The sequence below is a fragment of the Protobothrops mucrosquamatus genome, unplaced genomic scaffold (genome assembly GCF_001527695.2).
Source record: "Protobothrops mucrosquamatus isolate PMUCROS unplaced genomic scaffold, P.Mucros_1.0 scaffold_50, whole genome shotgun sequence".
NCBI classification, from domain to species: Eukaryota; Metazoa; Chordata; class Lepidosauria; order Squamata; family Viperidae; genus Protobothrops; species Protobothrops mucrosquamatus.
Window position 1 is genome coordinate 1,649,821 of NW_015386126.1, and position 26,576 is coordinate 1,676,396.

Here is a 26,576-nt window from a genome sequence, read left to right on the forward strand (position 1 = left end):
CCCGCGGGAGCTGTAAATCGCAGCCTGTATATTATTTCCCTGATGAGGATGAGGATGGTGATGACAGTACAAGGTAGTCCTCGACTTACGACCACGATTGAGCCAAAATACTAAGCAAGACCGTTGTTAAGCGAGTTTTGCCCCCCTTGTACGATCTTTCCTGCCACCGCTTTCACGTGAAGCGTTGCAGTTGTTAGGATAACCACACGGTTGTTAAGTGAATCTGGCTTCCCCGTTGCCTTTGTCAGTAGGACGCAAAAGGGGATCACGTGATCCCCGGGACAATGCAGCCGTCATAAAGACGAGTCAGTTGCCAAGGCTCTGAGTTTTGATCCCATGACCCTGGGGACGCTGTAAGGGTGAAAAGTGTGAAAAATGGTGATAACTCACTTTTTCCAGTGCTGTCGTAACTTCAAGCAATGACTAAATAATGATTGTAAGTCAAAGACTACCTGTGGTTTATTCAATGGGCATGCTGCCCCAGTCTCAAGAACTTGGGACAACTCGCCTTCCTTTTTGTCTCTTTCCTTCCACCTTTCCCAGCCTTAGCGCCTTCTCCGGAGAGCTGGGTCTTCCATAGTCCAAAGTAGGATCGCTTGAACTCGATCGTGTGTGCCTGTCGTGAAAACTATGGGACGATTTGTTTGATAGTCCATTGGTTGGTTTTCCTGCTTGTCCACAGCATTCTCAGGAATCTACTCCAAGACCACAGTTCAGAGGCATCCGTAACCTTCCTATCGCTCCAATTTTTGCTCGAGGGACTCTTGAATTGCAGCATGGAAGTCCTTGTTAAAATTGGGAATAAGAAACGCTCTTGACCTGCGAATTAAATGAAGCCCTCTTGTTGAAATAAAACCTTTTTTGTTGGCAGGTTTTTAGGTTCTGTTGTGTTGGGACCGCCTGGCCTTCCAATGAAGGACTCCTTGACCCTCCTGTCCCGCATCCAGGCACACCCGGATTCCCGTTGTTGGTTCCTAGCCTGGAATCCTACAGGGACGCTCCTGGCTTCCTGTGGCGGTGACCGTAACATCCGCATCTGGGGAAAGGAAGGTAGGCTCAAGTGGTCAACTTGGTGTTTACCTTTCCAGGAAGGGAGAATGCAGAGAGCTTGTGGTGCTCAGATTTGGGGGAAGAAAAAAGGAATTTGGAACATGAAGGCACTCGTTGGTGTTGTCAGCAACTCCTTAAAAGAAGCTTTCTTTTCCTTACCTGGTGCAGCAGCGTGTTTGATTTAAGGAGTAAGGATAAGAGCAGGAGCAACGTATGTGCCTACACATGTTTTGAATTTTCTTTTCCTATTTGAATCCAGATCTCAGCAGTCCCCTAATGAACAAACAACCAATTTCTGGACTTTACGTTTGGAACTAAAAGCTCTGCTCCTAGGAGTCCACGGTGCATCTCTTAAAAGAACAAGCAGGAACTTTTGATATCTATAAAGGAGAATATTTCTAGCTCAGGGTTGAAATGAGGGGCCCTGGGTGCTCTCTGAGCTGGTTTGTTTTCTCGCAGACGTCCCACTACCCAAACTAGGTAACCTCCTCAGTGCTAAGTGGTGATGATCAGCGTGGCTGATATTACCTAGTTTGGGTAATGAAATATCTGCAAGAAAACAGCCAACCTCGGAGAGCATCAAGGACCCCTCACTTTTGCTATCTGACTCAAGCATAGATTCTTGGAGCTGGGTAAGATATGAGATAGGAGAGCCAGTTGAGCCACCGGACTAGAAAACAAGAAACCATGAGTTCAAGTCCCACCCTAGCCGTGAAAGCCGTCTGGGTGACTTTGGGCCCGTCACTCTCTCTCTCTCAGCCCAACCCACCTCATGGGATAGTTATTGTGGGGAAAACGGGAGGAGGATTGAATGGTGGATATATTATTTGTAAAAATAATAAAGGCAGGAAATACATGAATATAATAAAATAAAAAAGATACGCAGATATTGGATGTTAAAGTTTCTGGGTGCATTCAAAAAAAGATACAATGCCAAAAAAAAACGTGCTTTAATGTATGTACAAACCATCGTTTCCCTCCCATTTCCTTGTGACTTACCATACTGTCTGCCTCCCAAAGTGAGGACCGTATTGGTTGGTTTAATGGGTATTTCCCAGTCTTATCTCAACCGCCATTAATGTCTCGCTCCTCCAAAATGCACAATTTTGCAGTTAGTAGAGACATAAGACCCCTCCCTGTCCTCTTTTCCTCAGCCCCAAAAAAGGGAAGCCAGATACTCGATTAATGTGATTAGTCTTGGGGTGCCAAGATCAGGCAGGGATGTTGCAAACCGCATTGCCAGCTTTCTCTCTTGCCAGGTGATGCCTGGGTGTGCAAGTCCACTCTGGATGAAGGGCATCAAAGGACCATCCGCAAGGTGGCCTGGTCCCCCTGTGGGAACTACTTGGCTTCGGCCAGCTTTGATGCAACCACCTGCATTTGGAAAAAAAACCAGGACAACTTCGAGGTACAGCACCCTTTGCGGCTTCTAATTCAAATGTGCTCAATGCAGAGATAATTGTTTAAATTGCAAGATGTTATTATTAACTGGAAAAAATTAAGGTATCTTGAATCCTTTGTTAGGCCGTGCTCTTGGTTCCAATATTCTCAGTCGAGCTCCACAAGCAGCAAGAAAATAAGGGGGAATGTACCCAAGATATGACTGTATTTGAAAATGCTGCAACTCATAATAACAAATATTTACCGTGCGCAGTTTAGGGTTCACTAGAGAAATACAGTTCAGAACTGAGTGATTTAAATCTTATATGACTTCCATGGATGCAAAATTGGAATACGGTTAAAAAGATGGAACAGTGAGAATCTCAGTGGAGAAAAAAAAGTACGAAGTCACTTTAAACATACTTAGAGGCAACTTTTTTCAGCTTGTTTTATTGTGAATGTGTTACTTTTGTCTTGCTTGCTTAAATTAGTAGTTCTTTTCCCTCCAGATGCTGGAAATGAAGTGAATTGGAAATCAATTTATTGTAAAATGGAACAATTACTGAAAGTTGTCATTCCATTTCAGCTGAGATTTTTTATTACATTTCATCAAACCACAGATTTCTTCCAAAATACACTGAACTGGCATTGTGTAGGATAACAGCTGCAAGGATTTTCTCTTTCTGGTCTCGGATTGCCGGTTGCCCTTCCCGTAAGAAACACCCCCTCTCTTTCTCCCCCAGTGTGCAGCCACTCTGGAGGGCCATGAAAACGAGGTGAAGTCTGTAGCCTGGGCCCCATCGGGCAGTCTCCTGGCTACCTGCAGCCGAGACAAAAGCGTCTGGGTTTGGGAAGGTGAGTGAGAGCTTGGAGAATCACGGGAGGCAGACCATCCTTTGGGGGGCATTGGGATTTTCAGAACCTGTTATGCTGCTTTCACATAGTGGCTGCCTATCAAGTCCTTCCCAAGGATCTGGGATAAGCAGATGTGGTTGATAGTGTTAGAGATATTGTGGCAAGATGTAAGCTCTTTTGAGTAAAGCTGCCTTTTGCAATTGACCGATGGGGAGTTTGTCAGTGCCGGTGATATTATTATTATGGTTTGTCGTATAGCCTGATGTTCAGACTGGACTTAACCATTTTTGTCCACCTGTTGAGTCCTTCTCAAGGAGCTGGGATAGGCAGATGCAGATGTATAATAGTGTTAAAGGTATCATCATTAGATGTAAACTGTTCTAAGCTGCCTTTTGCAATTGACTGAGGGTGATTTTTATTTTTATTGTTCAATTTTGATCACATTCCCCCCTTCTCTGTTACAGTGGACGAAGAGGACGAGTACGAGTGCATGAGTGTCTTGAATTCCCACACACAGGATGTCAAGCATGTCGTCTGGCATCCTAACCAAGAGGTGAGTCTGGCTTCCTTCTCTGGGGTGGGGTAGAGAGATCTCCTTTCGCATTGCTGCAACAGCTAGAAGATTATTTTTTGTAAAACAAAGGCAGAGGTTCTCAGTAAAGGGGCATTTTCCATGTGGCCCTTCCATGTGGCTGCAAATCTTTCTGTTCTGCTGATGCGGATTTGGGTCTCCCTCTTGAGTTTTTTTTTTCTCCTGCCAGCTGCTGGCATCTGCCAGTTACGATGACACCGTCAAGCTGTATCAGGAGGAGGAAGACGACTGGGTGTGCTTCAGCACCTTGGAAGGCCACGAGTCCACGGTGTGGAGCTTGGCTTTTGATCAGAAGGGAGAAAGGCTGGCTTCCTGTAGCGACGACAAGACCGTGCGAATTTGGCAGCAGTTTAAGCCAGGCCATGAGCAAGGTGGGTGGTACAGCACAGTGCCCTGCCTTATATTGCAGGGGATACAGCTGTTTATTGGTTTGTATTTATTTATTCAATTTATTGGCCATCCCATCTTGCCACAAGGCGTCCCTGGGTGGCCTACAACATTACAACATAACAATAAAAATGTACAATTACGATTAAAAGATGGGAGGGAGGGAAGCAAGAGGCACAGGAGGGAGGGGGGAGAATCTAGTATTACTTCATCCACTACCAGGCTGCAGGTCTTCGGGCTCTTGCAGAAGGCCAGGCAGGTGGGAGCCAGTCTCACCTCAGGGGGCAAGATGTTCCATGTGTTATTCAGAGGCTCAGTTCCTCCCTCATGTCATTGTTGTACTTTGCTTTGGAGAACAGCAGTTCAAAGTCTTTGGGGCCAAAGTTGGCCCTTAGGCTCAAATTGCCCTTCTTGTGCCATATCCGTTATCGGACGTTGGCGATCATGTTGGGCGATCCTGTTTTTATCAGCAGCCGCACGAAAAAGTGCTGCTGAGTTTTGTCCAAACCAGTCCCTTAGATTTTGAAGCCACGATGTTCTTCTTCTTCTGCCTGGACCTCGTTGGCCTTCCGTCTTTCCCTGGAGGATGAAATGGAGTAGGCCGTATTTTTCTGGGTGTCGCATCGCATGTCCGAAATATTCTAATTTTCGTTTTTTAATTGTTTTGATGATTTCCCTCAGCTTTCCCAGGCGGCTTATCCCCTCCTCATTTCTGATCTTGTCAAATTGCCCACGGAACACTAAATGAACGGTTGTTAAGTACAGGTAGTTCTCGACTTACAACAGTTCATTTAGTGACCGTTTGAAGTTACAGCGGTACTGAAAAAAAAAAGAATTTATGATGGTTTTTCACACTTATTTTCGCAGCATCTCCTGGGTCATTGATCCAAATGCGGACACTTGGCAACTGGTTCATATTTATGACGGTCGCAGCGTCCCGGGGTCACATGATCCTCTTTTGCGACCTTGTGACAACAAAGTCAATGGGGAAAGCAGATTCACTTAAGAACCCTGTTAGTAACTTAATAACTGCAGTGATTCACTTAGCAACTGTGGCAAGGTCGTAAAATGGGGGAACATTCACTTAACTGTCTCGTTTAGCCATAGAAATTTTGGGCTCAATTATGGTTGTAAGTCGAGGGTTATTTGTACAAGACTGCCTGTATCTGAGTAAGATTCTGGGCCAAGTGCTGGATCACTTAAGGGACACCACATCCCCCTCCCCTCCATTCATATTTTCTGTCCCAGCAACTCTTCCTCCACTCCCAAACCCTGGATTGGACCTTCGCAATTTAAATCTCCCCTTTTCCCAAGAGGCCTGGAGCTCCTGCAGCAGATCCAAGAGAGACCAACTTAAAGAGCTCTCTTGTGTGTTTCAGGCGTGGCCTGTAGTGGCACTGATCCTGTGTGGAAGTGTGTTTGCACCCTCTCCGGTTTCCACACGCGGACTGTCTATGACGTGGCCTGGTAAGTAGAGACGCTTCCCACAACATCCCAGGACAATCTGGGATCGGTGTCCAAAACTGCTTCTTGTGAGGGTGTTTTGCAGGTTGCACCCTTGTGGACGAAGGAGTAACACAAGTGCTTCTCTACAGAAAAACGTGGGTACATGAAGGCGGTTTCCCACTGTAGAACATTGGGGTTTGTGACTGTTCTTGATTCCTACAATGAAAGCCACTTTGTAACGAGGGGAACCCCTTTGGATAAAGATACTTTAGCTACTATTTTATAGTTGTCTTTAAAAGACACTAATTTTACCCCTTAACCTTCCTCACCAATGCAAAGAAAAGAATAGCTGCATGTGTAAACTTGCCAGAAGCCACACTCTTAAGGATAGGTCCACAACAAAAACAAAGCTATGTTATTAAAAGCTTAGACTGGGGGATTCTGGGAGTTGAAGTCCACAGGTCTTAAAGTTGCCACAGTTGGGGACCCCTGTGATTAGCAGAATAGCTGCAGCAGTTTTTGAAGTCTCCAAAATAGTTATCACTCTGTATTAGCAGCTTCTGTTTGGGTGGCACGGTGGCCTCGTGGTGAAGACGCTCCCCTCCCACTTGGAAGGCTGAGAGTTCAATCCTAGGCAGTGGCAGATATTCCTCTCCTAGGGCGCAAAGAAAACCCGTCTGCTGCAAACTCCACATGGGCATCAGGAAGGGCATCCTGCCAGTAAACGCTCAGTCTTGACTCTACCCTGAATTAAGGGGATTGCAGGATCATAAAAAAGGGAGCTTTTTTTAATTAGCAGCTTCTCTTTAAAATGCCCCAGCGTGTTCTGAATCAGTCTTGCGCTAGAACTGTTTTATTTTCCAAATTCTTGGCAGGTGCCACCTGACAGGTGCCTTGGCCACCGCTTGTGGAGACGACGCCATCCGGGTGTTTGAGGAAGACCCTCTCTCGGACCCTCATCAGCCCACCTTCTCCTTGACCGCACACATGGCCCAAGCCCACTCTCAGGATGTGAACTGTGTTGCCTGGAACCCCAAGGAGCCGGGGTTCCTGGCTTCGTGCAGTGACGATGGAGAAATGGCCTTCTGGAAGTATCAGCGCCCAGAGACTTGCTAAAGACATTGTTGTTTCCAGGGGGGGGGGGTGTTTCACAACCACTAGATCCTCCAGAAAAGGCAGCCAAACATCCTACAAATTTATTCAACTGTTCTGTAGTTGTTTCCATCCTTTCAGAGGAACTGCACTTCCCCAAGTGAGAATTACTATCTAGAAGGAAAACACTGGATTTGACTGAGAGGGAATCTGGTTGTTCTTTGGCATGGATCTTCTAGGTGATTGCCAAGGCAGACTGCACTGAAGCTGGATTTCCAAGGTAGGCCCGAAATGAACCTTGGAAAGCTTTGTTATCCTTTCTATGCTGGCTTCAGGAAGTGAAATAATAGGCTTTAAATATTGGTTTCTACTTAATAAAACCAATCTCCTAAAGATGTCCGGTGGGGAAAAGAGCAGTTATTTTGACATCTATAAGATGAATAAAATACAACATCTGCTTTTGTTCATCTTGACTCCTTTATTAAACTACAGCTTCCCCAACCTGGGCTCAAATGGCTAGGAAAGATGGAAGATTTCTCCATACATCTGGGGAAAATGAAAGCGACCGAGGGTGGGGAAAGATGGAAAGGGAATTTCAAAGACTAGGACTGACGTAGGCTTTCAGATGTACATGTTTTTTGCCAAGGAATGTCTACTTCAGGAAAAAATCCAGTTACAATAGGCACCTGTTTTTTCTTTACAATCCTCTTCCCATTCCATTTTTAAGAGCAACCATCTCTAATCAAATCTTTCACTTCTATAGGCCAAGTTTCTCATCGTAATTGTGTTAGATTTAGAAGAAGGGGTGCCTGCAGCTTCTTTACTCAGACCTTCTTGTCGTGAGGAATACTTCACTCAGGAGGGCAAGACTATATTTAGTTTCCTGCAATTGAGATTCCAAAAAAAAAGGATTCTACCTTTACACCAGATAATGAATGGCAAAGATTGCACAGGTCCCACGTGCAAGACAAATGCAAATCCATGTGGTATAGAGGATTGGGAATATTGAAAAGGTATGCTGAAGAAATATAACCATCCTTCACTTGCTTACCCTCCCCAAAAGGAGATCTGAGTTAATTACTGGAAGTTTTTATTTTGGAAAATTAGCAGGATCTCGAAACTATCGATTCAACTCATTTACTCAAAACATTGTACATAAAGCTACTGCTTGTTTTGCTGAGTTTAAAAAAGAAAAAGCTTAAAATGCTGGAAGAAACACAGCCTGTTGGTTGAGGCTTAGATGATGCAGGAAACCAGAAGACGGAGAACATCTACAGCACACACACACGAACACACCTTCCCAACCACCTATGGTGGTCATCTGCTCCAAGGAAGTCCACAATGGCTTCATGGGTCCATCACAGAGGATGTTCAGTCGGAGTCGCTGTCACTCTCCGCCTCCTTTACATCCACACTGAACTTATATTCCTGGTCACAGCCCATGTAGGCGTCGCTCATGAAGTAGAGTGTGTAGTTGTGCGTCCCAGTGGGCGGGGCCACAAAATCCAGTTTCACCTAAATAGCATAAGAATCGGGTTTTTAGAACAAGTCACATCACAAGGGACCTGACGGGGTGAGAGTTTGCCTGCAAAAAGCTCACAGTGCAAAATCAGCTTAAAAGCGATGGGTGTCCCTTTTGGGAAAAGCACAAAAAGCCCACAGGTCGAATCAGCCGAGGGCTGAAACAAAATCAGGTGCAGTTCGTGCTTCGTTTAACTTCTTTAAGGTTTCATTTTGACATTTCAGCCCAGATGTTTTTAAAACCCACAAGCAGGACAATGGGCATTACAGAACGTGAGACAGGAAAAAGCGACACGGGGAACAGAATTCAGCTTCGAAGAATCCTGGTTTCAACAGAAGCGAATATTTGGAGCACAGGGTTGAACCTGACGGGCCCCGGATGCTCTCTGGATTTGGTGGTTTTTCTGGTGGATAAGCCTGTGAATTTTAGCTTATCACTGTCCAGCCAACCACTTCCAGGAGTAACAGGTCTGTAAATTTAAAAGTCTAGCCCATTTTCTTCCTTCTTGTTCCTCCACCAATTTCCTTCCCTGGTTTTCTACTCTTATTCCAAAGCATCCTCAGCATGACTGAAAAAAGCACTGAAAGAATCCAACGGCACTTGAGGAAGATTGCCTTTTCCCTGATCACGAGCCTACGTTGTTCAAAAAGCTTGCTTTTTATATTCAAGATTAGCCTTTCACATAAATACTGTACATCCTGCCTAACGTTGGTCTTAATTGCTCAGCCTCCTGACCACCACGCTCCCCAGAATGTCCTTGCTACCCCTAGTGCCCTGCGGACTTTAAGCTTACACGCGGTGCAAGAAGCGTGTATCAAAACAGTCATCGGAATGCTTCAAGGAATGGAGGACGCAGCGAAGAGGACGAAGAGAAAGATGCTCGTTCCCCACATCTGCCAAGCCCCCCCTGCCTTTTGCCCTCTCTGCAGCCACTGCTGGCTACCTGGGCGGGCCCCGGGTCTCACCTTGGCCTTCTGCTGCAGCGTCAGCCGCTTGATGGAGATGAGGCTGTTGGATTTGGAGTCACCAATCACCACCCACCAGCCTTCCTCGCGTTTCTGCGGGAAAGAAGCAGCAAAGAGGACAAAGTGGGGCATGCAAAGTGTACTGGTCACCTCCCGCCTGGACTACTGTAATGCTCTCTACATGGGGCTCCCCTTGAGGAGCACCCGGAGGCTCCAGCTAGTCCAAAATGCGGCCGCGCGGGCGGTGTTGGGAGGGACTCGTCGCTCCCACGTAACACCGCTGCTGCGCGAGCTGCATTGGCTGCCGGTGGCCTTCCGGGTGCGCTTCAAGGTGTTGATTATTATCTTTAAAGCGCTCCATGGCATCGGACCTGGTTACCTTCGAGACCGCCTTCTGCCACAGATTACCTCCCATCGGCCTGTACGCTCCCACAGGGTGGGTCTCCTCAGGGTGCCGTCGGCCAGACAGTGCCGGCTGGCGACCCCAAGGGGGAGGGCCTTCTCTGTGGGAGCTCCCACCCTCTGGAATGAGCTGCCCCCAGAGATCAGGGTGATCCCGGATCTCCCTTCCTTCCGCCGCGCCCTCAAGACATGGCTATTCCAACAAGCGGGACTGGCCTAGGGCAATTTTTAGAGGGGTTTTTAATCATATTTTAATTAGACAACATTTAAATATTTCTTTTTAACTAATTTTAATTTTGTAATTTGTCATGGGTGTAGTTTTAACTGATTGTCAGCCGCCCTGAGTCCGCAAGGAGAAGGGCGGGATATAAATTCAATAAATAAATAAATAAATAAATAAATAAATAAATAAATAAATAAATAAATAAATAAATAAAATAAAATAAAATAAAATAAAATAAAATAAAATAAAATAAAATAAAATAAAATAAAATAAAATAAAATAAAATAAAATAAAATAAAATAAATAAAATAAAATAAAATAAAATAAAATAAAATAAAAAAATAAAATAAAATAAAATAAATAAATAAATAAATAAATACTCTCAGCCCCTCCCAGAAGCTGAATCGGCCGTCGGCTTCCCCGAATCTTCCTCCAAGGACTCTTCGGCTTACCTGTGGGAACAACGGGGCGATCACCGGCCCGGTCACTTCCTCCTCTCGCTCCAACTGCACCAGCACAACCACAGGCCCTCCACTGGAGAAACAAAAGAGGGTAGACTCGCATCTTTCCCCCAGGAATGTTTGGCCTTCGCTCCCTTCCCAGCCCACTAGAAGCAAGAGGTTGAGGAACCCACAGAGCGCTAAAACCTTGGCAGTTTCCAGCAGGGAATTCTGTCCCACAGATTTTTTTTTGTTGGTGCCTTCGAGTCAGTCTTGACTCCTGGGGGCTGCCTGGACGTCCCTGCAGTTTTCCTGACAAGGTTTTCCAAAGTAGGTCTGCTATTATTACCTGCTTCTTAGGGCTAAGAGAGAGGGGCTGGCTCAAAGCTACCCAGCTGGCATTGTGTCTAAGACAGAACTAGAACTCACAGTCTCCCAGCCTTAACCACTACCCCAAACCAGCTCTCACAGAAAGTTTGTCAATTTGAAGGTAGGCAAAAGAGCCTCTGGATGCCCAACTTAATTTTAAAAAAAAATGGAGAACCTGAAAGCATGCAGGACTATTAGAGAGCATCTTAGAAAGTCCAAAGCACTTCACGTTCTTCTAAAACTAAGTTTAAAAGTTCTATAATAGTTCCTTAGTACGAACTGCTGCAAAGTTGGTTACCAAATTTGTCATTCTTCAGCTGGCACCACCCAGCCATCCAATGACAAACTAGCTCACTCTGTAACTGAAGAACCAATCGCTTCCTCTAGCCTCAGGCCCTGCTCTCGCCTGCCCGTCTCTCCTCACCAGCAACAAAGTCCATTCAACAAGACCTGCCTCTGTCCATACGCAATGAGAACAGAAAGAACGCCAACTGCTACTACCAGCTACGTCACCACAGTCCTCCTTCTCTTGCAACCCTCCCGGCTCTCTTACCTGCGGATGCCGTCCTTTTCCACCACCTCATAGGAGAGCTCGATGTTGGGGTAGCGGTTGCAGAAGCGAGCCACGTCTGCAATCTGGGCATCGGAGAGCTGGAGCAGGGCGTTGCGTTCCTCGTCTTCCATCTCCATAATGTCAAACACGCTCTCCACTCCCTGCGCAGGACGACAGGCGGAGGATAAGCAGAGACCGGCAGCCCGAAGGGAAAAGCTTCCGGGTTACAGTGTCATTCAAAGAGCCCCCACACACACCCACACAGACCGCATTCAGGATCAGCTGACCCATGGGATGAGGATCAGTTGGAGGCCCTGTTGAGGTCCCAGCAGTGGGATGACTCTTAAGCCCACCTCTTTTTGGCAACGGCAGACCAAAAGCCAGGGAGGGAAGAAAGCAGGGTGAACCACCCACCCACCCACCCCACGCCTGTCATTCTAGGAGCAGTCAGGCAGTGTCTGATGATAAATTCTCCAAACTGCAAGAGGCTCGTGGCATTTGGATCAAACAGACCTCCTTCGGGGTCAGGCCAAGCTAGAGCATCTTGAATCGCTTCTCTTTGGGAGGATCCACTCCCCAAAACAGCCCCCCAAAGAGCTAGCAACGTTCCACAAATTGGGCCCCTCCCCGATTCCCAATCCTTCCCCAGGAAAGACAAGAGGCGGCTGAAACCTGCCCGCTAACTTCAGCCCTGGGAAGTAGACAGCTGGAGCCAGTGCGGCCCAGTTCAAGCAGGCAGGATATAAATCTTGTAAATAAAGGGGGGCTGGTGAACAATTCCTTTTGTTGTTTTTTTTAATTCCCACTGCAACTGGGCCCTCCACTTTCCCCGTTTCCTGCTGCGCCCGGTTGGCAGGGCCCTCTGTGCCCTTTTTCTGGGCTGCTCCACTGCTCTGAAAGGGAGGCCCGGATCGGTCCCCACCTTCTCCGTGCAGCGCTTGATGTGTTCGGAGGTGAAGTGCGGCAGCTGCTTCAGGTAGGAGTCCTTCGACCACATGGCCTGCGTGACCATCTGGGCCAGCTCCATGGCCGCCAGGGCGGGGCTCAGCCAGCCGTTGCTGGAGAGGACGTCGACGCAGGCTTGGATCAGCCGGATGGCCTGGGCAGGGGCAGAATCGGCTTAGTGACCCAGGGGCAGTGGGAAGAAGCCCCCGCTGAGCTCCCCAGCTAGACAATACTCCTGCCCCGTGGAGTGTTTCCATTCCCCCCACCCCCCATTCCTCTTTCCCCCCCCCCACCGCTCTGCACCTTGCTCAGAATCTCCTCGGTGTCTGACTGGAGCTCTGCGCTCAGCTGCATCCGTGACAAATGTGCTTGCAAAAGGAGGTTGGTCTTGACGTGGGGGTCGTTGAACTTAGGGTTATTCAGCTTGTGGGGCACTTTCTGGGCCAGCTGGAAAAGGAAAGGAAGGAGGAGTCTCCTAAGCATCAAACACAACCGTACACCGGTACATCTGCACATGCTGCCCACCGACGCCCCGCTTGCAAGAATGGAAGCTATTGAAATTGGAGCTTTCTTTAGGCAAAAATACCACGGGGGGAAAAAAAAACACATGGGGTTCTGCAAGAAAGGCACACCCACCTCTCTGTTGGTGAGCTTGTTTTATGTCTTAAATTTATAGGTTGCCCACCTCACTATTGAGCAACAGACAATCCCTCCTGAGCCCCCCCTCCCCCCCAGGGCTGACTTTGTTAGTGAAAGCCACCCATGGGCTGGCCACGGAGGCGTTAACGACTAAGTCACTCACCAAGCAACCCCAGAAAAGCTGCAAGAAAGCCAGGAACGTCCCTTGGCATAGAGATAATTATTCCCTTACCTGCCGCAGGAGATTGTCCTCGTGGTGCCGAATGGGAATATTCTCATATTCTGCAGCATTGGAGATAATTTCGATCAGACCTCTCACTTTCGTCTTGGCATTCAGGGACATGCTGAAGAGTTCTAGAGCGCATAATTTGAGAGAGAGAGAGAGAGAGAACTCGCATCAGGTACCAAGCTATAGGCCAGTGGTGGCGAACCTATGGCACGCGTGCCAGAGGCGGCACTGAGCCCTCTCTGTTGGCACGCGCGCCATGCCCCGGAGATGGCAACCGTCCCTCTTCAACAGCTGCCCGCTAATTAGCCGAGGTCCATGTGGCTGGATGCATCCCAGTACCCATGCGCTCACTGGCCTCTGTGTGCGGGGGCCGATGGTGTCAGGCAGCAGCTGCCCCAGCCCCTGCCTCGCCTTGCCCTGTGACAATAGCTCCCCCACCCTGCCTTACCTTGCCTCACCCCGCAGGACGAGCCTCTTGCCCACTGCCCCACCTGCCAGAGACCCCCTGGATTTTCCCCAACCCTGCCCGGCCCCCACAGGTGTCCCTCCCCACGAGCAACATCGAGGTGATCACGCCCACCTTGGCCACACCCAAACAGTCTGCTATGAGCACCACAGCCACGCCCACCTGGCACCTGGCGATAAATAAGTGGGTTTTGGGTTGCAGTTTGGGCACTCGGTCTCTAAAAGGTTCGCCGTCACTGCTATAGGCTGAGGCTGAGGCAGCCAGGGACCTGGCACCCCTCTTCCCCAGACCCCTTACCAATGGTGGTGTAGTTGATGTAATAATAAGCTGCAATCATCCCAAGGTTCAGAGGCGCCACGTCCATCTCGTCTTCAACACTGATGCACTTGGACTGTTCCAGATCACTCAGAGTTTGTTCCACTAGCTCGGAAAGGTGATCGGAGAGATGCCGGTGGGACACACCTGAGCAGAGGACCAATCAAGTCAGAAGCTGCACGTTTGGAAAAAGGCTGGGAAACTGTACAGGAGCTAGGCCCGGAATGGGTCAGGAAAAGAAACCCCCACACAGATTGGGACACCGCCCCCTTTCACCTTGCAGGTTGTAGTAGTTGGGGTTCTGGGTCATCCTGCGGTACAAGAAGGTCCAGGTGAGGTAGTCCACCGCGTCCTGCTTGTTCTCGATGGTCTTGGTGACAATTTCAGCGTTGAAGTGATCGTGCATGCAGTGGTCAAGGTGAGACTCCACAGGAAGGGGCTCGTAGAGGAACTTTTTGAAGAAATCCTTGAACGGGAGAGCCAAAATGATATTTAGCGTGGGAAAAACTGCCCGCTTCTTATGGTCATGGTCCAGGGCAAAGGAATCCAGAATGGAAGAGAATCTGCTCCAAACAGATCAAGCCAACACAACATGCAAAACCAACGAAGGATCCCAGGGGTGCAGTGATGAGTGTTCAGGCTGAATGACCGTGATTTAGTTTTCTGATGTCCTAACATTTTCAGATATTTAAGGGCTATTTAATCTTGATGTGGCAAAAAAAGAAAATCTACAACAGCAGCATCAGAAAGAATATCTAGCACTCTACTATCTCAAAGACGAGCCAATCAGGAACCGGGTCTCTTGAAATTCTCAAAAACAGGTCAGTCAGAAATCTACCTACATAAAGAACCAATCAACCGTCAGGTTAAAAGATGGACCAATCAGAAACTGGTTCTCTTGGAATTTCCTCAACACAGATCGATCAGAAGACTATCTAGAGAAGGAACCAACCTCCTTGGACTCCGGGGACAAGGATCAATCAGAGATCAACATGCTCCGTTCGTATACAAGAGATCAGTCAGTCCTCTTCATTGCCTATGAGCTGCTGGCCAAACATGAGGACCTAAGAAAGCCTTTTAGATCCTCATGTTTTGCCAGTAGCTCGTAGGCAATGAAGAGGATCCACCCAGACTAAAAGCTCTTCCCAGCTAGAAGGATCCCACCTTCTAGGAGCCCTAGCTCCTAAGCAGCAGAGGAATCCACCTACTTCCCACCTTTGCTCACCTTCTTGGACCCTTGGCACATAATAACACAGCGTCCCTCATCGTCCTGCAACGGGCGGTTAGCACGGCCCACCATCTGCAGAACATCATAGATTGGATAGTCCACATACCTGGCACAAGGAGAACCAATTAAGTCAGTTAAGAATCTTGTTAATTGTTTGGGGGAGGGGCTGCCAACTTAATCTGGGACTGCAATCTAGCTGGATTGAAGGATGTTAATTAATGTCTTTGTACAAAGGTCAGCAGTAAACAGAGAAAGCGGCTGTCATTTCAACTCATTAATGCAAGCCCCACTTTCTTTCTATGACCTCACCCCAAACTGTAAACCGCTTAGTGGCAGTTTCAGACAACCCTCTTCCTGCACCCTTCACTCACGCGTGGATCTTCCCATTGTAGTACTGCGTGTCCATGATGATCACCAGGTGGGCTGCTAAATTCATTCCCCAACAGAGGCTCCGGGAAGCCACCACCACCTGGATGGCCCCTAAGAACAAAGAACAAAGAAGGAACAGTCCAGACCTGAAACAACCACCTAGCCCAGGGGTGGGCAACCTTGGCTCTTTTATGACTGGTGGACTTCAACTCCCAGAATTCCTGAGCCAGCATGGCTCAGCTCGGAAACCTCTCCCTTTCTCCTCAGCGTGGCTGGCTCAAGGAGTCCAGGAGTCATAAAAGAGACGAGGTTGCCTACCCCTGACCTAGGGACATATTCATTCAGCTGCCTGCAAAGAAAAGCTCATAATAGCCAAAGCAGAAATAAACTTCCATAGCTTGGAGGAAGAGTGTCGAGTCTGCTACTACCTAGTTCAGCACCTTCATTTCTGTTACAGCTGACCAGAAGCATCTGGGGTTCACCCACTGCATCTCACAGCTACCAAATCAGCAAGATACAGGTAATCCTCAACTTACACGTTGTTTCCCTATGAATCTGATGGGGTTTTTTTTCCCAAGGAAGGCCTATTTGGGCCCAATTAGCTTTGCTTCTCCTTGCCGGTTTACCTGAGCTAAACAGCTGCTCCACCACTCTTCGTTCCATTGAGGTGAGTCCCTCGTGCAGGTAGCCCACCCCGTTCACCACCGTCTCTTTCAAGGTATTGTCGTTCAGTTTGTCCAGGTATGGAGCCACGTCCTTCTCGGTGCAGTGCAGAAACCTGTCGAGACAGGAAGCCAGGCAGATCAGAACAGTTAGCAAGCCAGATCTCAGCCAGCTTTTCCTCCACAAAGGAGAACGTGGCTTTTTCGAGGGCCAGGCAGAAGCAACCAGGAACGGGAGCACGTTCAAGGTCTACCTGTGTCTCTGGACATCCGAAGCGCAGGTGGTGAGGATGTCAATGGCCGTCAGCCGAGTCTGCTTGCGTGAGGGAACGAACACAATGACCGGCTTCTTCGGAGAGTGTTTCATAATCGCATGGTAGACCGGCTTAGCCATGGAGAGCAGGCGGGTCTGTGTGTGGCTGATGTTGAAGCCCTGAGCAAAACAAGGGAAGGAAACCAAGGCATCAAATCTACTTGCTGGGCAAACTTTAAAAGGAAGAACTGCCATTAAAGCCCACTGACAGCATGGAAGAGGAAGCTGAGGTTTGAGTAGCTCCAGGAAGGGATGGAAAGGGAATTTGTGTCAGGTCCACCAGTGTGTCCTGCCGTTCTGTGGAAAGGGGGGGGGGGGGGGAGGAATGTTTGCTGGCATCTTTCACAGGCTTTCGCTTTTGCTATAACCGCTTGGGAATTAGGGAGGGAGATTGCCTTCAGAGATGAAACAGACTCTCTCCCAACTGGTTCCAGTCTGGCTTCAAGGCCGTCACACCCTGAGGATGCCCTGTTATCTGCCTAGCACCTCAGCGTTCTCAAAACAACCTTGTGGCATCATACTGGCCGCTGACAGGCTGGTCAGGGGATGGATTTGGGAAAATGGAAGAACTGCTTTGAGCTTTGTGTGGGATTTCGGATTTCGCCTGACTTTTCTGCATCCACTCTCTCTCAGTAAAAGTTCTTTTGATTCAATTCAATGGAGTCAAGAGTTTTGCTTTCCTGAGGGACCAGCTGGGTAGGTCCTTACAATTTGCTTTGCCTAATAAGACCCAAAGCATCTCTCAATCAATAAAGCTGATGCAGAGGTAAACTGAGTAATGGACCGATTTTCAGGCGCCCCGTGTGGGTGGAGCTGGCCAATGGAAAGAGCGGGAGACTTACTTGGATGTGCAGCTCCAGAGGCACAGGGCGCACGTTGGGGTGGAAGTTGAAGGTGGCTGTAGCACTGCAACCCAGCCAATGGGCCACATCCTTGGCATTGGACAAGGAGGAGCTGAGGGCCACAATGCGGATGGGCCGCTCGATCTGGGAGGAGATGTAGCGCATTCGGGAACAGATCACCTCCAGGACTGGCTGTGAAAAGAAACCAAAGGGAGATACGTTACGCCAGGAACACCCAATCTAGCAATTAGGGACAACTGAGCAAGAAAGGCACGCTATGAAGTGCTGAACGTCACCCAACGTTCGCTGAAGAAATGAAGAAATCAGAGCTCTATCAACGAGCAGGAACTGCATTAGGTCAGGGGGCGGAGGTCAACAATGGATCATCAGTCACAACCCCATACAGCAGTTTCTCAACCTTGACCCCTTGAAGAGGGGTGGCCTTCAACTCCCAGAATTCCCCAGCCAGGCAAAAGGAACCTGTGCCCGGCTCTCCCTCTCCAAATAGAGTGGTTTTCTCGGCTGGAAACTCACCCCGTTCTCGCCTCCAATGAGATGGACTTCGTCCACAATGAAGAGATTGACATTCTGCACGTTTTTGCGCTGCTTCCATCGCCGGGACAGGATGTCCCACTTTTCCGGGGTGCTGATGATGATGTTGCCCTTGCCCAGCAACTTCAAGTCAGTGCTGGTCTCCCCCGTCAACAAGACGACTTTGAGAAGCCGCTCTTGGAATTTCTCATACCAATCCAGGAAGATCTGCCTCAGAGAAGGAAGAAGAGGAAGATGAGAGCATCTGAAGAGGTCCTCCAGGTCAAACCTCTGCTAGCTTGGCCCCTCCTGGTCTCGCCAAACCCCACCCCCTTCCTCCTTTTCCCATCGGCTGCCTGCGAGACTCTCTGTAGAGCAGGGCCGGGGAACCGTGGCCCTTTTATGACTCGTGGACCTCAACTCCCAGAATTCCTGATTTTGGGAACTGAAGTTCACGAGTCATAAAAGGGCCACGGTTCCCCAGCCTTCCTGTAGAGGGAGCAACCTCCATGGAGCTCTGATCTATTCCCTTCCTTGGGAAGAGCAGATTCCCAAAAAATGGCTAGCCGGGAGCTCGGCACCTGTTCGGCAAGCGCCTCCATGGGAGTGATGTAGACGCAGCGGCCCTCCACGTTCTGCAGCAGCATCCTCAGGATGGCAAACTCCGCACAGATGGTCTTCCCACTGCCGGTTGGCGCGCCCACAAAGACGTTTTCATCGCTGTTGTAGACGGTGTTGAATACTAGACACGGAAAGAGCCAGACTGAACACCCTGCAGGCATCACTGGATGCTGCGGTGATCCCAAGAGGTGCAGCCAGGTGAGAGACAAGCACCACACAGGGAAGTAATGCTCCTGTGCCGTAAGGCAGGAATTCTGACCATCTGCAATTCTGCAATGATGCGGTGGAATCACCGGCTGAAGGGGAGGGGCTTCTCTAGGGGGAGTAAGGAGACATTCCAACTTGGAGTTGGTTCAGAGGAGGAAATATACGCTCAGGTCTACATCTGCTCTTTCCCAAGGGAAGGCAGCCAGTCTAGTCTGGCGAGATTCTTGCAATAGAAGCGATCAACAATGAAATAGCCACTTGAGCCTATTCACGAGCAATTCTGGCTGCTTATGCCTGACCCAGAGGCAGACTTTGTGCCGGCTGTCTTTGAGTCTTCACAACTCATGGAGGACGCAGGAGGCGATTTGCTCCTGAACGTTACAAACCACGACACTAATTTCCACGCCTTGTCAACGAATGCATTCGGTCTGGGCTTAAGCAACTCACTTCATCGCTATAACCTCTGGGCCCGATTTTCGTATTTCTCCAACCTTTCCTATCCCCCCGTCTTTTTTAAACATTTTGCCTGAGGAGACCCCCCAATCATCTGCACACACGACGACCCGCTTTGCTTTGTCTTAATAAAGATATTACCCAGCAGTAATATCTTTAACCAATGGGTTGGGGGGTTTTTTTTGGTTTCTAATGGCTCAAAATAGCTATTGTTTATTAGATATCCTGGTGCTCTACGTTCAGTCTCCATGACGCTCTCCACGGCCAAGAAAATACATTTTTTATTTTTTTTTTGCAACGCCTACCTTGGGTCTGGATTGGATTGAAGAAGGGGAACTTGTCTTGGTAGAGGCTCTCGAAGGCGCTGTTCCGCAATGCAGAGACTGGCAGGGGCTGCAAGTCCAGCAGTTCAGTCGGAGGAGGGTACTTCTCTGGAAGGATCAAGTGCCGGAAGGACACGGGCAGCTGCGTCTCACAGGCTGGCAAGAGCAAGCAGACAAACAGCAACTGAGGAACGGGGACACTTGAAGACCCCGGGCACCAAGAGGTGGAGGAGAAAACCTCAAACCAGCTCTCCACGTTTCTCTCTTGCTAGGCCGGTCCCCTTTGGAGGAGAGGCCCGGCAGCCAGTTTGAAAATCCTGAACCGTGTTTTAGTCTGGCTGCCAAGGCATCTGCAGGGGAGGCCAATGATGTCATGTGGGTCATGAAGTTATCACACAGATTGCACTCTTTGCATCAGTCACGCAACACTTGTTACTTGGGATGTCATTGAGGCTTGTGCCAGACACCCTACGGACTGCAATTAACCTTCAGGAGCGCAGCAGGATTAGCTACAAAAAGGCAGACTGGACTGATATTTCTGTCTCCTTTACATTCATTCCTCATGGGCTCTGACTTGTAACTGTATATTAACTGTAAAATATTCTTTTGCCATTTTTAACTATATGGTTCTTGAATTGGTGTTAAACTGGACTTTTTTTATCTGTCCACCTAGCATGCTGTACAAAGCCTCAGTGTGACAGAATCTCCAGCCTGCCTTTTAAAATTCTGGAATACTGTCCTGTATCTTGCTGTCGTACTTCCCAACCAGTCAACAGCAAACTGCAAATATCTTTGTGTCACGAACAGTCGTAAAGAATACTATGCCGGAAAATTGTTAAGAAGTTTTCATTTAAATTCGCTTCTTTAAAATATTGAGGCACGAGGTTACTCAAACAGAAATAGCACTTAAGACTTATATACTGCTTCACAGTGCTTTACAGCTAAGTGGTTTACAGAATCAGCATATTGCGCCCCCCACCCCCAAAAAACAAGCTGGGTCCTCATTTTACCAACCTCAGAAGGCTGGAAGGCTGAGTCAACCTTGAGCCGGTGAAAATCAAAATGCTGGCAATCGGCAGAGTCAGTCTGCAATACTGCATTCTAACCACTGCGCCTGGCTCTTATGAAATCCAGACTGACTTTTTGCAAGAAAATGCTTACGCGCAGGTGGAATGCCTTCGTAACATACCCCCCAGCACTGCTATTTCCACAGATAGAATAAACCTGTTTGGCAAAAGCCCCTCTCTCCAGGGACTTACAAAGCCAGCGATCTGAGACCACCCGGATAAAGTACTGTGGAGGAAGAGGCTCAAAAACCGGCACGAAGAAGGTGATGAGATGCTCATCCTGGGCGTATTTGGCCTTCAGGAGGAAATACTCGTGATGGAGGATCACTTCGCTGTCCACGTCTTCCACCAGAATCCAGAAGGCCTCGGAGGAACCGTGGACCTGCCCCCAAAAGAAGAGAGAGATGGGGTCGTATCAAGGAAGCAAGGAGAGTCACCAGCCCAAGACTGAAGGGGTTTCTCCACCGGGAACTGCCCCATCCACAGGTGACCCTCGGATCCCACCTCCTCAACATTACTGGAGATGGCTCCTGCAGATTCCAGGTTGTCCGTTTACCTTTTCATCCCACTGGAAGTCAGGAGTAATTGTTAGCTCCACTTTCAGAGTAGACCGAGTGATGGGCTGCAAGTGGACTGACAGCTCCAGTTTGGGGAAGAGGTGGACATACTTGTGGATCGTCTTTCCCATCTTGGGCATCCGAATAAGCTCTCCTGCAGAAGGACAGTATGGGTGAAGAGGAGGAGACATGGATCTTCTCAGAAGCATTAGCTTTGCTGGCTGAGGAATTCTGGGAGTTGAAGTCCACAAGTCTTAAAGTTGCCAAGGTTGGGGATCCCTGCTCTAAGAGAGACGGCCGTCTCCCTCACTGACCTATTTCGTTGTGATTCAGGTCATACAGCCGCTCAAATGGGAAGTTTTTCTTCTCAATTTTCTTCACCACCTCTTCAGGCAATTTCCTGAACTGTCGGAGGGGGCACATGGACTGCCACCTGCAGGAACAAGAAGGCTGCCACTCAGGATCCAGCAGATACTTTCCTCCAATTGTTGGCATCTCCAGAAACAATATCTAAAACGGCCAATCTATGCAGGGAACTGATCTAACTCCAGTACTGCACCTCTCAAGATCCAATCCTCAATCATGGCTAGAAAAGATGAAATACTAGAAGGCTACAGTTGAGTTCCTTTCATCTAGTCAAGGAGAGAAGCAACCTGGAATTAAGGAGAAACTTCCTAACAGTGAGGACAATTAACCAGTGGAACAGCTTGCCTCCAGACGTTGTGGGTGCTTCATTACTGGAGGTTTTAAGAAGAGACTGGACAGTCACTTGACTGAAATGGTATAGGATGCCCTGCTTGAGCAGGGGGCTGGACTAGAAGACCTCCAAGGTCCCTTCCAGCTCTATTCTATTCTATTCTATTCTATTCTATTCTATTCTATTCTATTCTATTCTATTCTATTCTATTCTATTCTATTCTATTCTATTCTATCTCTATTTTATTCTATTCTATTCTATTGTCATAAGTCAAGGACTAGCTATACATACGTTTATTTTTGAAGTTTAATATACATTCAACAGATTTGCCCTTCCCTATCTTAATCCTTAAGCCCTATTTCAAACAACCTAATTATAGCAATATTTACATGGAATATTGCCGAGACTGAGCGAGCAACTGAGACTTATTTCTCATGCCTGCATACAAACTATAATGATAGGCAGATCAAATTACCAGACAGAAGCTACAAAAAATTAAGAGAAGCCGCCTTACATTCGCTTGTCAATCATCTTGCAAAGGTTGAGGGTCTTGTCGGTGAGCTGCGCCCAACCGCGGTTAAGGACTATCTCAAAGATGGCACGCATGAGCCGCCCAGCAGACTGAGAACACAAAACAGAGCAACACTTTCAGTTCGTTAACGAGTACCTAGAGGGAAATAATGTGCATCCCATCTCAGAGGGCCTTTAATTTCCTGACCAGTGAAAGAACCACCACCATCTGGATCCTAAACTGTCTGGATCTGAGGATCCCATCCCATCATATGGAGGAGCATTCCTCCTTCTCTAACACCCTTGGACAATCAAGAGATGGTTCAGACAAACTGGAATCTAGTCCACCAAAGGCTTTATGATTTTTAATTTCGTGAAGTAGAAAAAAAAACCAAATCTTCAGATTCCACAAGGATCCTGAAAACGTGGGATAGTCTTCTCCAGCACTAGGACAGCCACCCCCAACCACGGAGGCATCAAATTATCTTGGAACTGTGGCTCACCTGGGTGACGTAGACCATGTCCGCCATGAGGGCGAAGCCTTCCAGTTTCAGCTGAGAGATAAACGCTTGGAGGAGCACGTTGATCTAGGAGAGAAAAGGAACTTAGCACTCTCCCAAGAACATGTCCTTCCTTCTGTCCCTAGCAGGGGAGATACTGTTTGGGTTTTTTAAAGGGAATTTTCTTAATTTTGGACTCCAGCCTCACACTTGGGAAAGGCTGCAGCAATCAAAACCAACTAGAATATATTGCTTATTCATCTGAAATCTCCCATTCGGTCTTCTAGGTACTTGGCAATGTGTGTGAATAGACTAAAAATAGACATGCACTATGTAATAAAAGCAAAATCCAGACTTTCCCACAGGACTTGGAAAGACTTACCTTAGCGCTTGGCTCCTCAATGCTCTCTTTCACTGGAATCGGGACCCTCTCAAGCAGCTTCTGAAGTTCCAGTTTCTCTTCCTGCAAAGATAAGGGGGGGAAATGAGAAGTGAATCACCTCTGTCACGCTAGAGTGGACAGACCTTGAACAAGAAAAAAGAGCTTTATTTTTATTAGAGTCCCATCAACTGGAATCTGGTGGGTGAGACTCACTGTGTTAACAATAAAGAGTGTTGAGTCCAGAATTTAGTTCCAAGGATGGAGCTTTTCTGATCCACTTTTTCCTTTCAGCAGTATAATTTGGCTGTAATTTGGGAATCAACTGGCTAAGGTGACGGGTGAATTACTGCAAATCACCCATACATCTACCCAGGTTAAGACAATTAATTTCCAAAGGTAAAAAGTGAGCAACAAAGGGCTACGCTTGAAAGCAAAAATTGTGGCTAGATTCTATTTAAAAAAAAAATAATGAAAGAACTGAGGTTCTTGTGGAGGGACAGCTAGAATGCCAGACATTTAGAAATGGGCACATTTATTTTTACGAAGTGAGCTAAGCAACAATAGCTCTAATGTGAACATTCAAAACTATTTTAAACCCTGAAAAATGGAAAACAAGTGCCGAAACTAAGGTAGTAATAATCTCCTCCCCCCCTAATAAAAGCAAGAGTTTGAGAAAGCTCTTGAGCGATGCAAAAATACTGGAGGAGTTGCAAATGTGACTGTCCCAATATTAGCCAAAGGATGAAGATAGCAGATTGACAGGAAGGAAATGTCCCCTCTGACTTCATACCTCTCTCACGGTGATGTTCTTGAACTCGGAGGACAGAGAGAAGACGCGGAAGAGTTCAATCTCACTCAAGGTGGGCTTGAGCAGCTGATTGTAAGTTTGTATGGTCTCGTTGGTGATGTAGTAGTGGCTGGCAATGCGGCCCAGCTCGGTCACCTGGGAGGGAGGGAGGGAGAAGAATGATTGGGGAAGGGAAGAATCCATTGTACACAGAGCTATGCATTGCAATGTTGTTGTTCTAAAGCAGGGGTAGGCAACCTTGGCTCTTTTATGACTCGTGGACTTCAACTCCCAGAATTCCTGAGCCAGCTCTTCGCCAATCACCAACACAAGGGATTATTCATTAATAGAGGCTGTCAGAATTTGCTCAGGCAAAGGAATCTGAACATCTCTGTACTAACCTGGAAATTCCCAGTCTTCTTATCGTATTTGACCAAATTGTTTTTGTCCAGCATCAGGGCTGCTGTGTGCACCAAGTCCAACCGGCGCTGGTCCAGCAACGGGTCTCCTTTCATGTCGTCGTGGGAGATGCCGTAGAGATTTGGAGACCTCAGCATCCGTATGTAGAGGTAAGTGTAGCCAAGCCAGTTCACTGCATCCTGCAACAGCCCAAATAGGAAGCAGAGGGACTATTAATCTCTGAAATGCTACAAGGGCCGGAGAATGAAATGGCACCAACAGCTCCTGCTCTGAAAACCAGTACAATGTGGAGAATAGGCTCATAGATTACTACTAAAAGAAAAAAAAAGTGAGAGAGCAGAGAGGATATAAGGAATGGCCTTGAGGAATAGAAAGAAGAGCACAACCAAGGCAACGGTCAAGTAGAAGAAATCTTGAACTAAGGAGAAACTTCCTGACAGTGAGAACAATTAACCAGTGGAACAACCTGCCTCCAGAAGCGGTGAATGCTCCAACTCTGGAAGTTTTTAAGAAGAGACTGGACAGCCATTTGTCTGAAATGGTGTAGGGTTTCCTGCCTGAGCAGGGGGTTGGACTAGATGACCTTCAAGGTCCCTTCCAACTTTACTACTACTACTACTACTACTACTATTATTATTATTATTATTATTATTATTATTATTATTATTATTATTATTATTATTATTATTATCATTATTATTATTGAGTGTGGGGCAGTCCCCTGGCACAAATGCTTTTATTTCTGCTTTTGCTTTTGTTTACAACCCACTGAAAGCCACCCAGAGTGCCAACTTTTATTTTCTTATTTTCATGTATATAATGTGCCAAGGCTGCCAACCTAGGAATATTTCCAGAGTAGCCAGATATGGGCACCCCGTCCTCACCTTTGCGTTCTGGACGTTCCCCAGCACAACCTCTGCATTTAGCATATCTGGGAGCTTGGCCACCATCTGGCTCTCGATAGGAAGCTGCTGGTTGAGAAGGGAGAGGTAGTACTGCAGCTCGCCGTGGGACGTGATGAGGATCCCCTCGCCCTTCGTGTCGTACTGAGGTCTTCCAGCACGACCCAGCATCTAAACAAAACACACCACCACATCTTGAGATACAAGCAGAGGACCTGGTATGGGGTTTTAAGCACGCCAGACAAATCTCTTGTGATGGGACGAAAGGAGCTCTGAATATTTAAAGGCACTGCATTCTGGAGCGTTTAACTCCTGAGCAGGATTTACCTGCAAGATGTCCAGGGCACCCAGCTCAGTCCAGCGGCCTTTCTCAGGGCTGTACACCTGCGTCCCTTTGATGATGACCGTGTGAGCAGGGAGGTTAACACCCCAAGCTAAGGTTGCCGTGGAGACCAGAACCTGTAAAGAGAAGAATGCCCAAGAGATGAAAAAAGATTAGATCTAACACAGCTTCTAATATCTGTGTAAAATACATCAGCAAAAGCCCAGTTCGAGCTGTCTTTGCAATAATTAATTTTAATCACACACATAATTTAATTTTTACACGTGAAATTTACAACTAGGATAGGTAGTCGAGTTATAACTGTTTAGCAATGGCGCTCAAAAAAATCGACTGGCAATCAGGCCTCATGCTTATGAATGGTTGCACGGTCATGTGATCAAAATCCAGGCATTTATTTATGAGGGTGCCGGTGTCCTGGGGTCACACGGTCACTTGCAACCTTCCCAGTCGGTTTCCGACACGCAAAGTCAATGGAGGAAGCCAGACTCGATCACTGAACAACATGATTCCCTTAACAAATGCATTGATTTGCTTAACCACCATGGCAAAAAGGCCGTAAAATTGGGCATGACCCGCTTAAACACCAGCTTGCTTAGCAATGGGAATCCCGGCCCCCAACTGTAGTCGTAAGTCAAGGACCACCCGTAGTAAAATACTCATCCCCCAGAGGTAGGCAACCTTGGCTCTTTTATGACTCATGGACTTCAACTCCCAGAATTCTCGAGTCAGGAATTCTGGGAGTTGAAATCCATGAGTCATAAAAGAGCCGAGGTTGCCTACCTCTGCCCAGGGGGAATAGAACAGCCCTTAACCCAGTGTTTCTCAACCTTGACAATTTTAAGGCATGTGGACTTCAACTCCCAGAATTCCACAGCCAGCATTGCTGGCTGTGGAATTCTGGGAGTTGAAGTCCACATGCCTTAAAATTGTCAAGGTTGAGAAACACTGCCTTAACCTCTAATCTTCCCTGAGAACAAAAATCTACAGTAGCC

At 47.7% G+C, this 26,576-nt stretch overlaps 2 protein-coding genes across 2 annotated transcripts in view; one reads left to right on the plus strand and one right to left on the minus strand.

Annotated features, from left to right (window-relative positions):
- The first annotated feature begins 888 nt into the window (after positions 1-888).
- On the plus strand, positions 889-6,826 carry CIAO1 (cytosolic iron-sulfur assembly component 1). Its single transcript, XM_015811402.1, has 7 exons — positions 889-1,050; positions 2,310-2,458; positions 3,174-3,285; positions 3,750-3,838; positions 4,047-4,248; positions 5,644-5,731; positions 6,586-6,826. Exons 1-7 carry the CDS (start codon positions 912-914, stop codon positions 6,824-6,826), a joined length of 1,020 nt encoding a protein of 339 aa, XP_015666888.1. The 5' UTR covers positions 889-911.
- Positions 6,827-7,273: 447 nt separating this feature from the next.
- Positions 7,274-26,576, minus strand: part of SNRNP200 (small nuclear ribonucleoprotein U5 subunit 200) — a 29,402-nt gene continuing 10,099 nt past the window's right edge. Inside the window, exons 19-45 of the mRNA XM_015811529.1 lie at positions 25,569-25,700; positions 25,224-25,412; positions 24,321-24,518; positions 23,923-24,075; positions 23,133-23,213; positions 22,754-22,837; positions 22,255-22,361; positions 21,358-21,476; positions 21,043-21,197; positions 20,679-20,868; positions 19,402-19,575; positions 18,397-18,557; positions 17,819-18,043; positions 17,285-17,476; positions 16,384-16,562; positions 16,094-16,245; positions 15,470-15,578; positions 15,096-15,204; positions 14,147-14,336; positions 13,853-14,017; positions 13,093-13,214; positions 12,525-12,668; positions 12,199-12,375; positions 11,277-11,437; positions 10,367-10,448; positions 9,290-9,382; positions 7,274-8,317 (exon numbers count right to left, since the gene is read on the minus strand). Coding sequence (XP_015667015.1) covers positions 8,174-8,317; positions 9,290-9,382; positions 10,367-10,448; positions 11,277-11,437; positions 12,199-12,375; positions 12,525-12,668; positions 13,093-13,214; positions 13,853-14,017; positions 14,147-14,336; positions 15,096-15,204; positions 15,470-15,578; positions 16,094-16,245; positions 16,384-16,562; positions 17,285-17,476; positions 17,819-18,043; positions 18,397-18,557; positions 19,402-19,575; positions 20,679-20,868; positions 21,043-21,197; positions 21,358-21,476; positions 22,255-22,361; positions 22,754-22,837; positions 23,133-23,213; positions 23,923-24,075; positions 24,321-24,518; positions 25,224-25,412; positions 25,569-25,700 — 3,987 coding nt within the window. The 3' untranslated portion in view covers positions 7,274-8,173. The remainder of the gene's footprint in view (positions 8,318-9,289; positions 9,383-10,366; positions 10,449-11,276; positions 11,438-12,198; positions 12,376-12,524; positions 12,669-13,092; positions 13,215-13,852; positions 14,018-14,146; positions 14,337-15,095; positions 15,205-15,469; positions 15,579-16,093; positions 16,246-16,383; positions 16,563-17,284; positions 17,477-17,818; positions 18,044-18,396; positions 18,558-19,401; positions 19,576-20,678; positions 20,869-21,042; positions 21,198-21,357; positions 21,477-22,254; positions 22,362-22,753; positions 22,838-23,132; positions 23,214-23,922; positions 24,076-24,320; positions 24,519-25,223; positions 25,413-25,568; positions 25,701-26,576) is intronic.

Coding starts and splice junctions, on each gene's coding strand:
- CIAO1 (XM_015811402.1), top strand. CDS start 912: ATGAAGGACTCCTTGACCCTCCTGTCCCGCATCCAGGCACACCCGGAT. Junction 2,459..3,173: donor AAAACCAGGACAACTTCGAG/GTACAGCACCCT, acceptor TTTCTCCCCCAG/TGTGCAGCCACTCTGGAGGG. Junction 3,839..4,046: donor TCTGGCATCCTAACCAAGAG/GTGAGTCTGGCT, acceptor TTCTCCTGCCAG/CTGCTGGCATCTGCCAGTTA.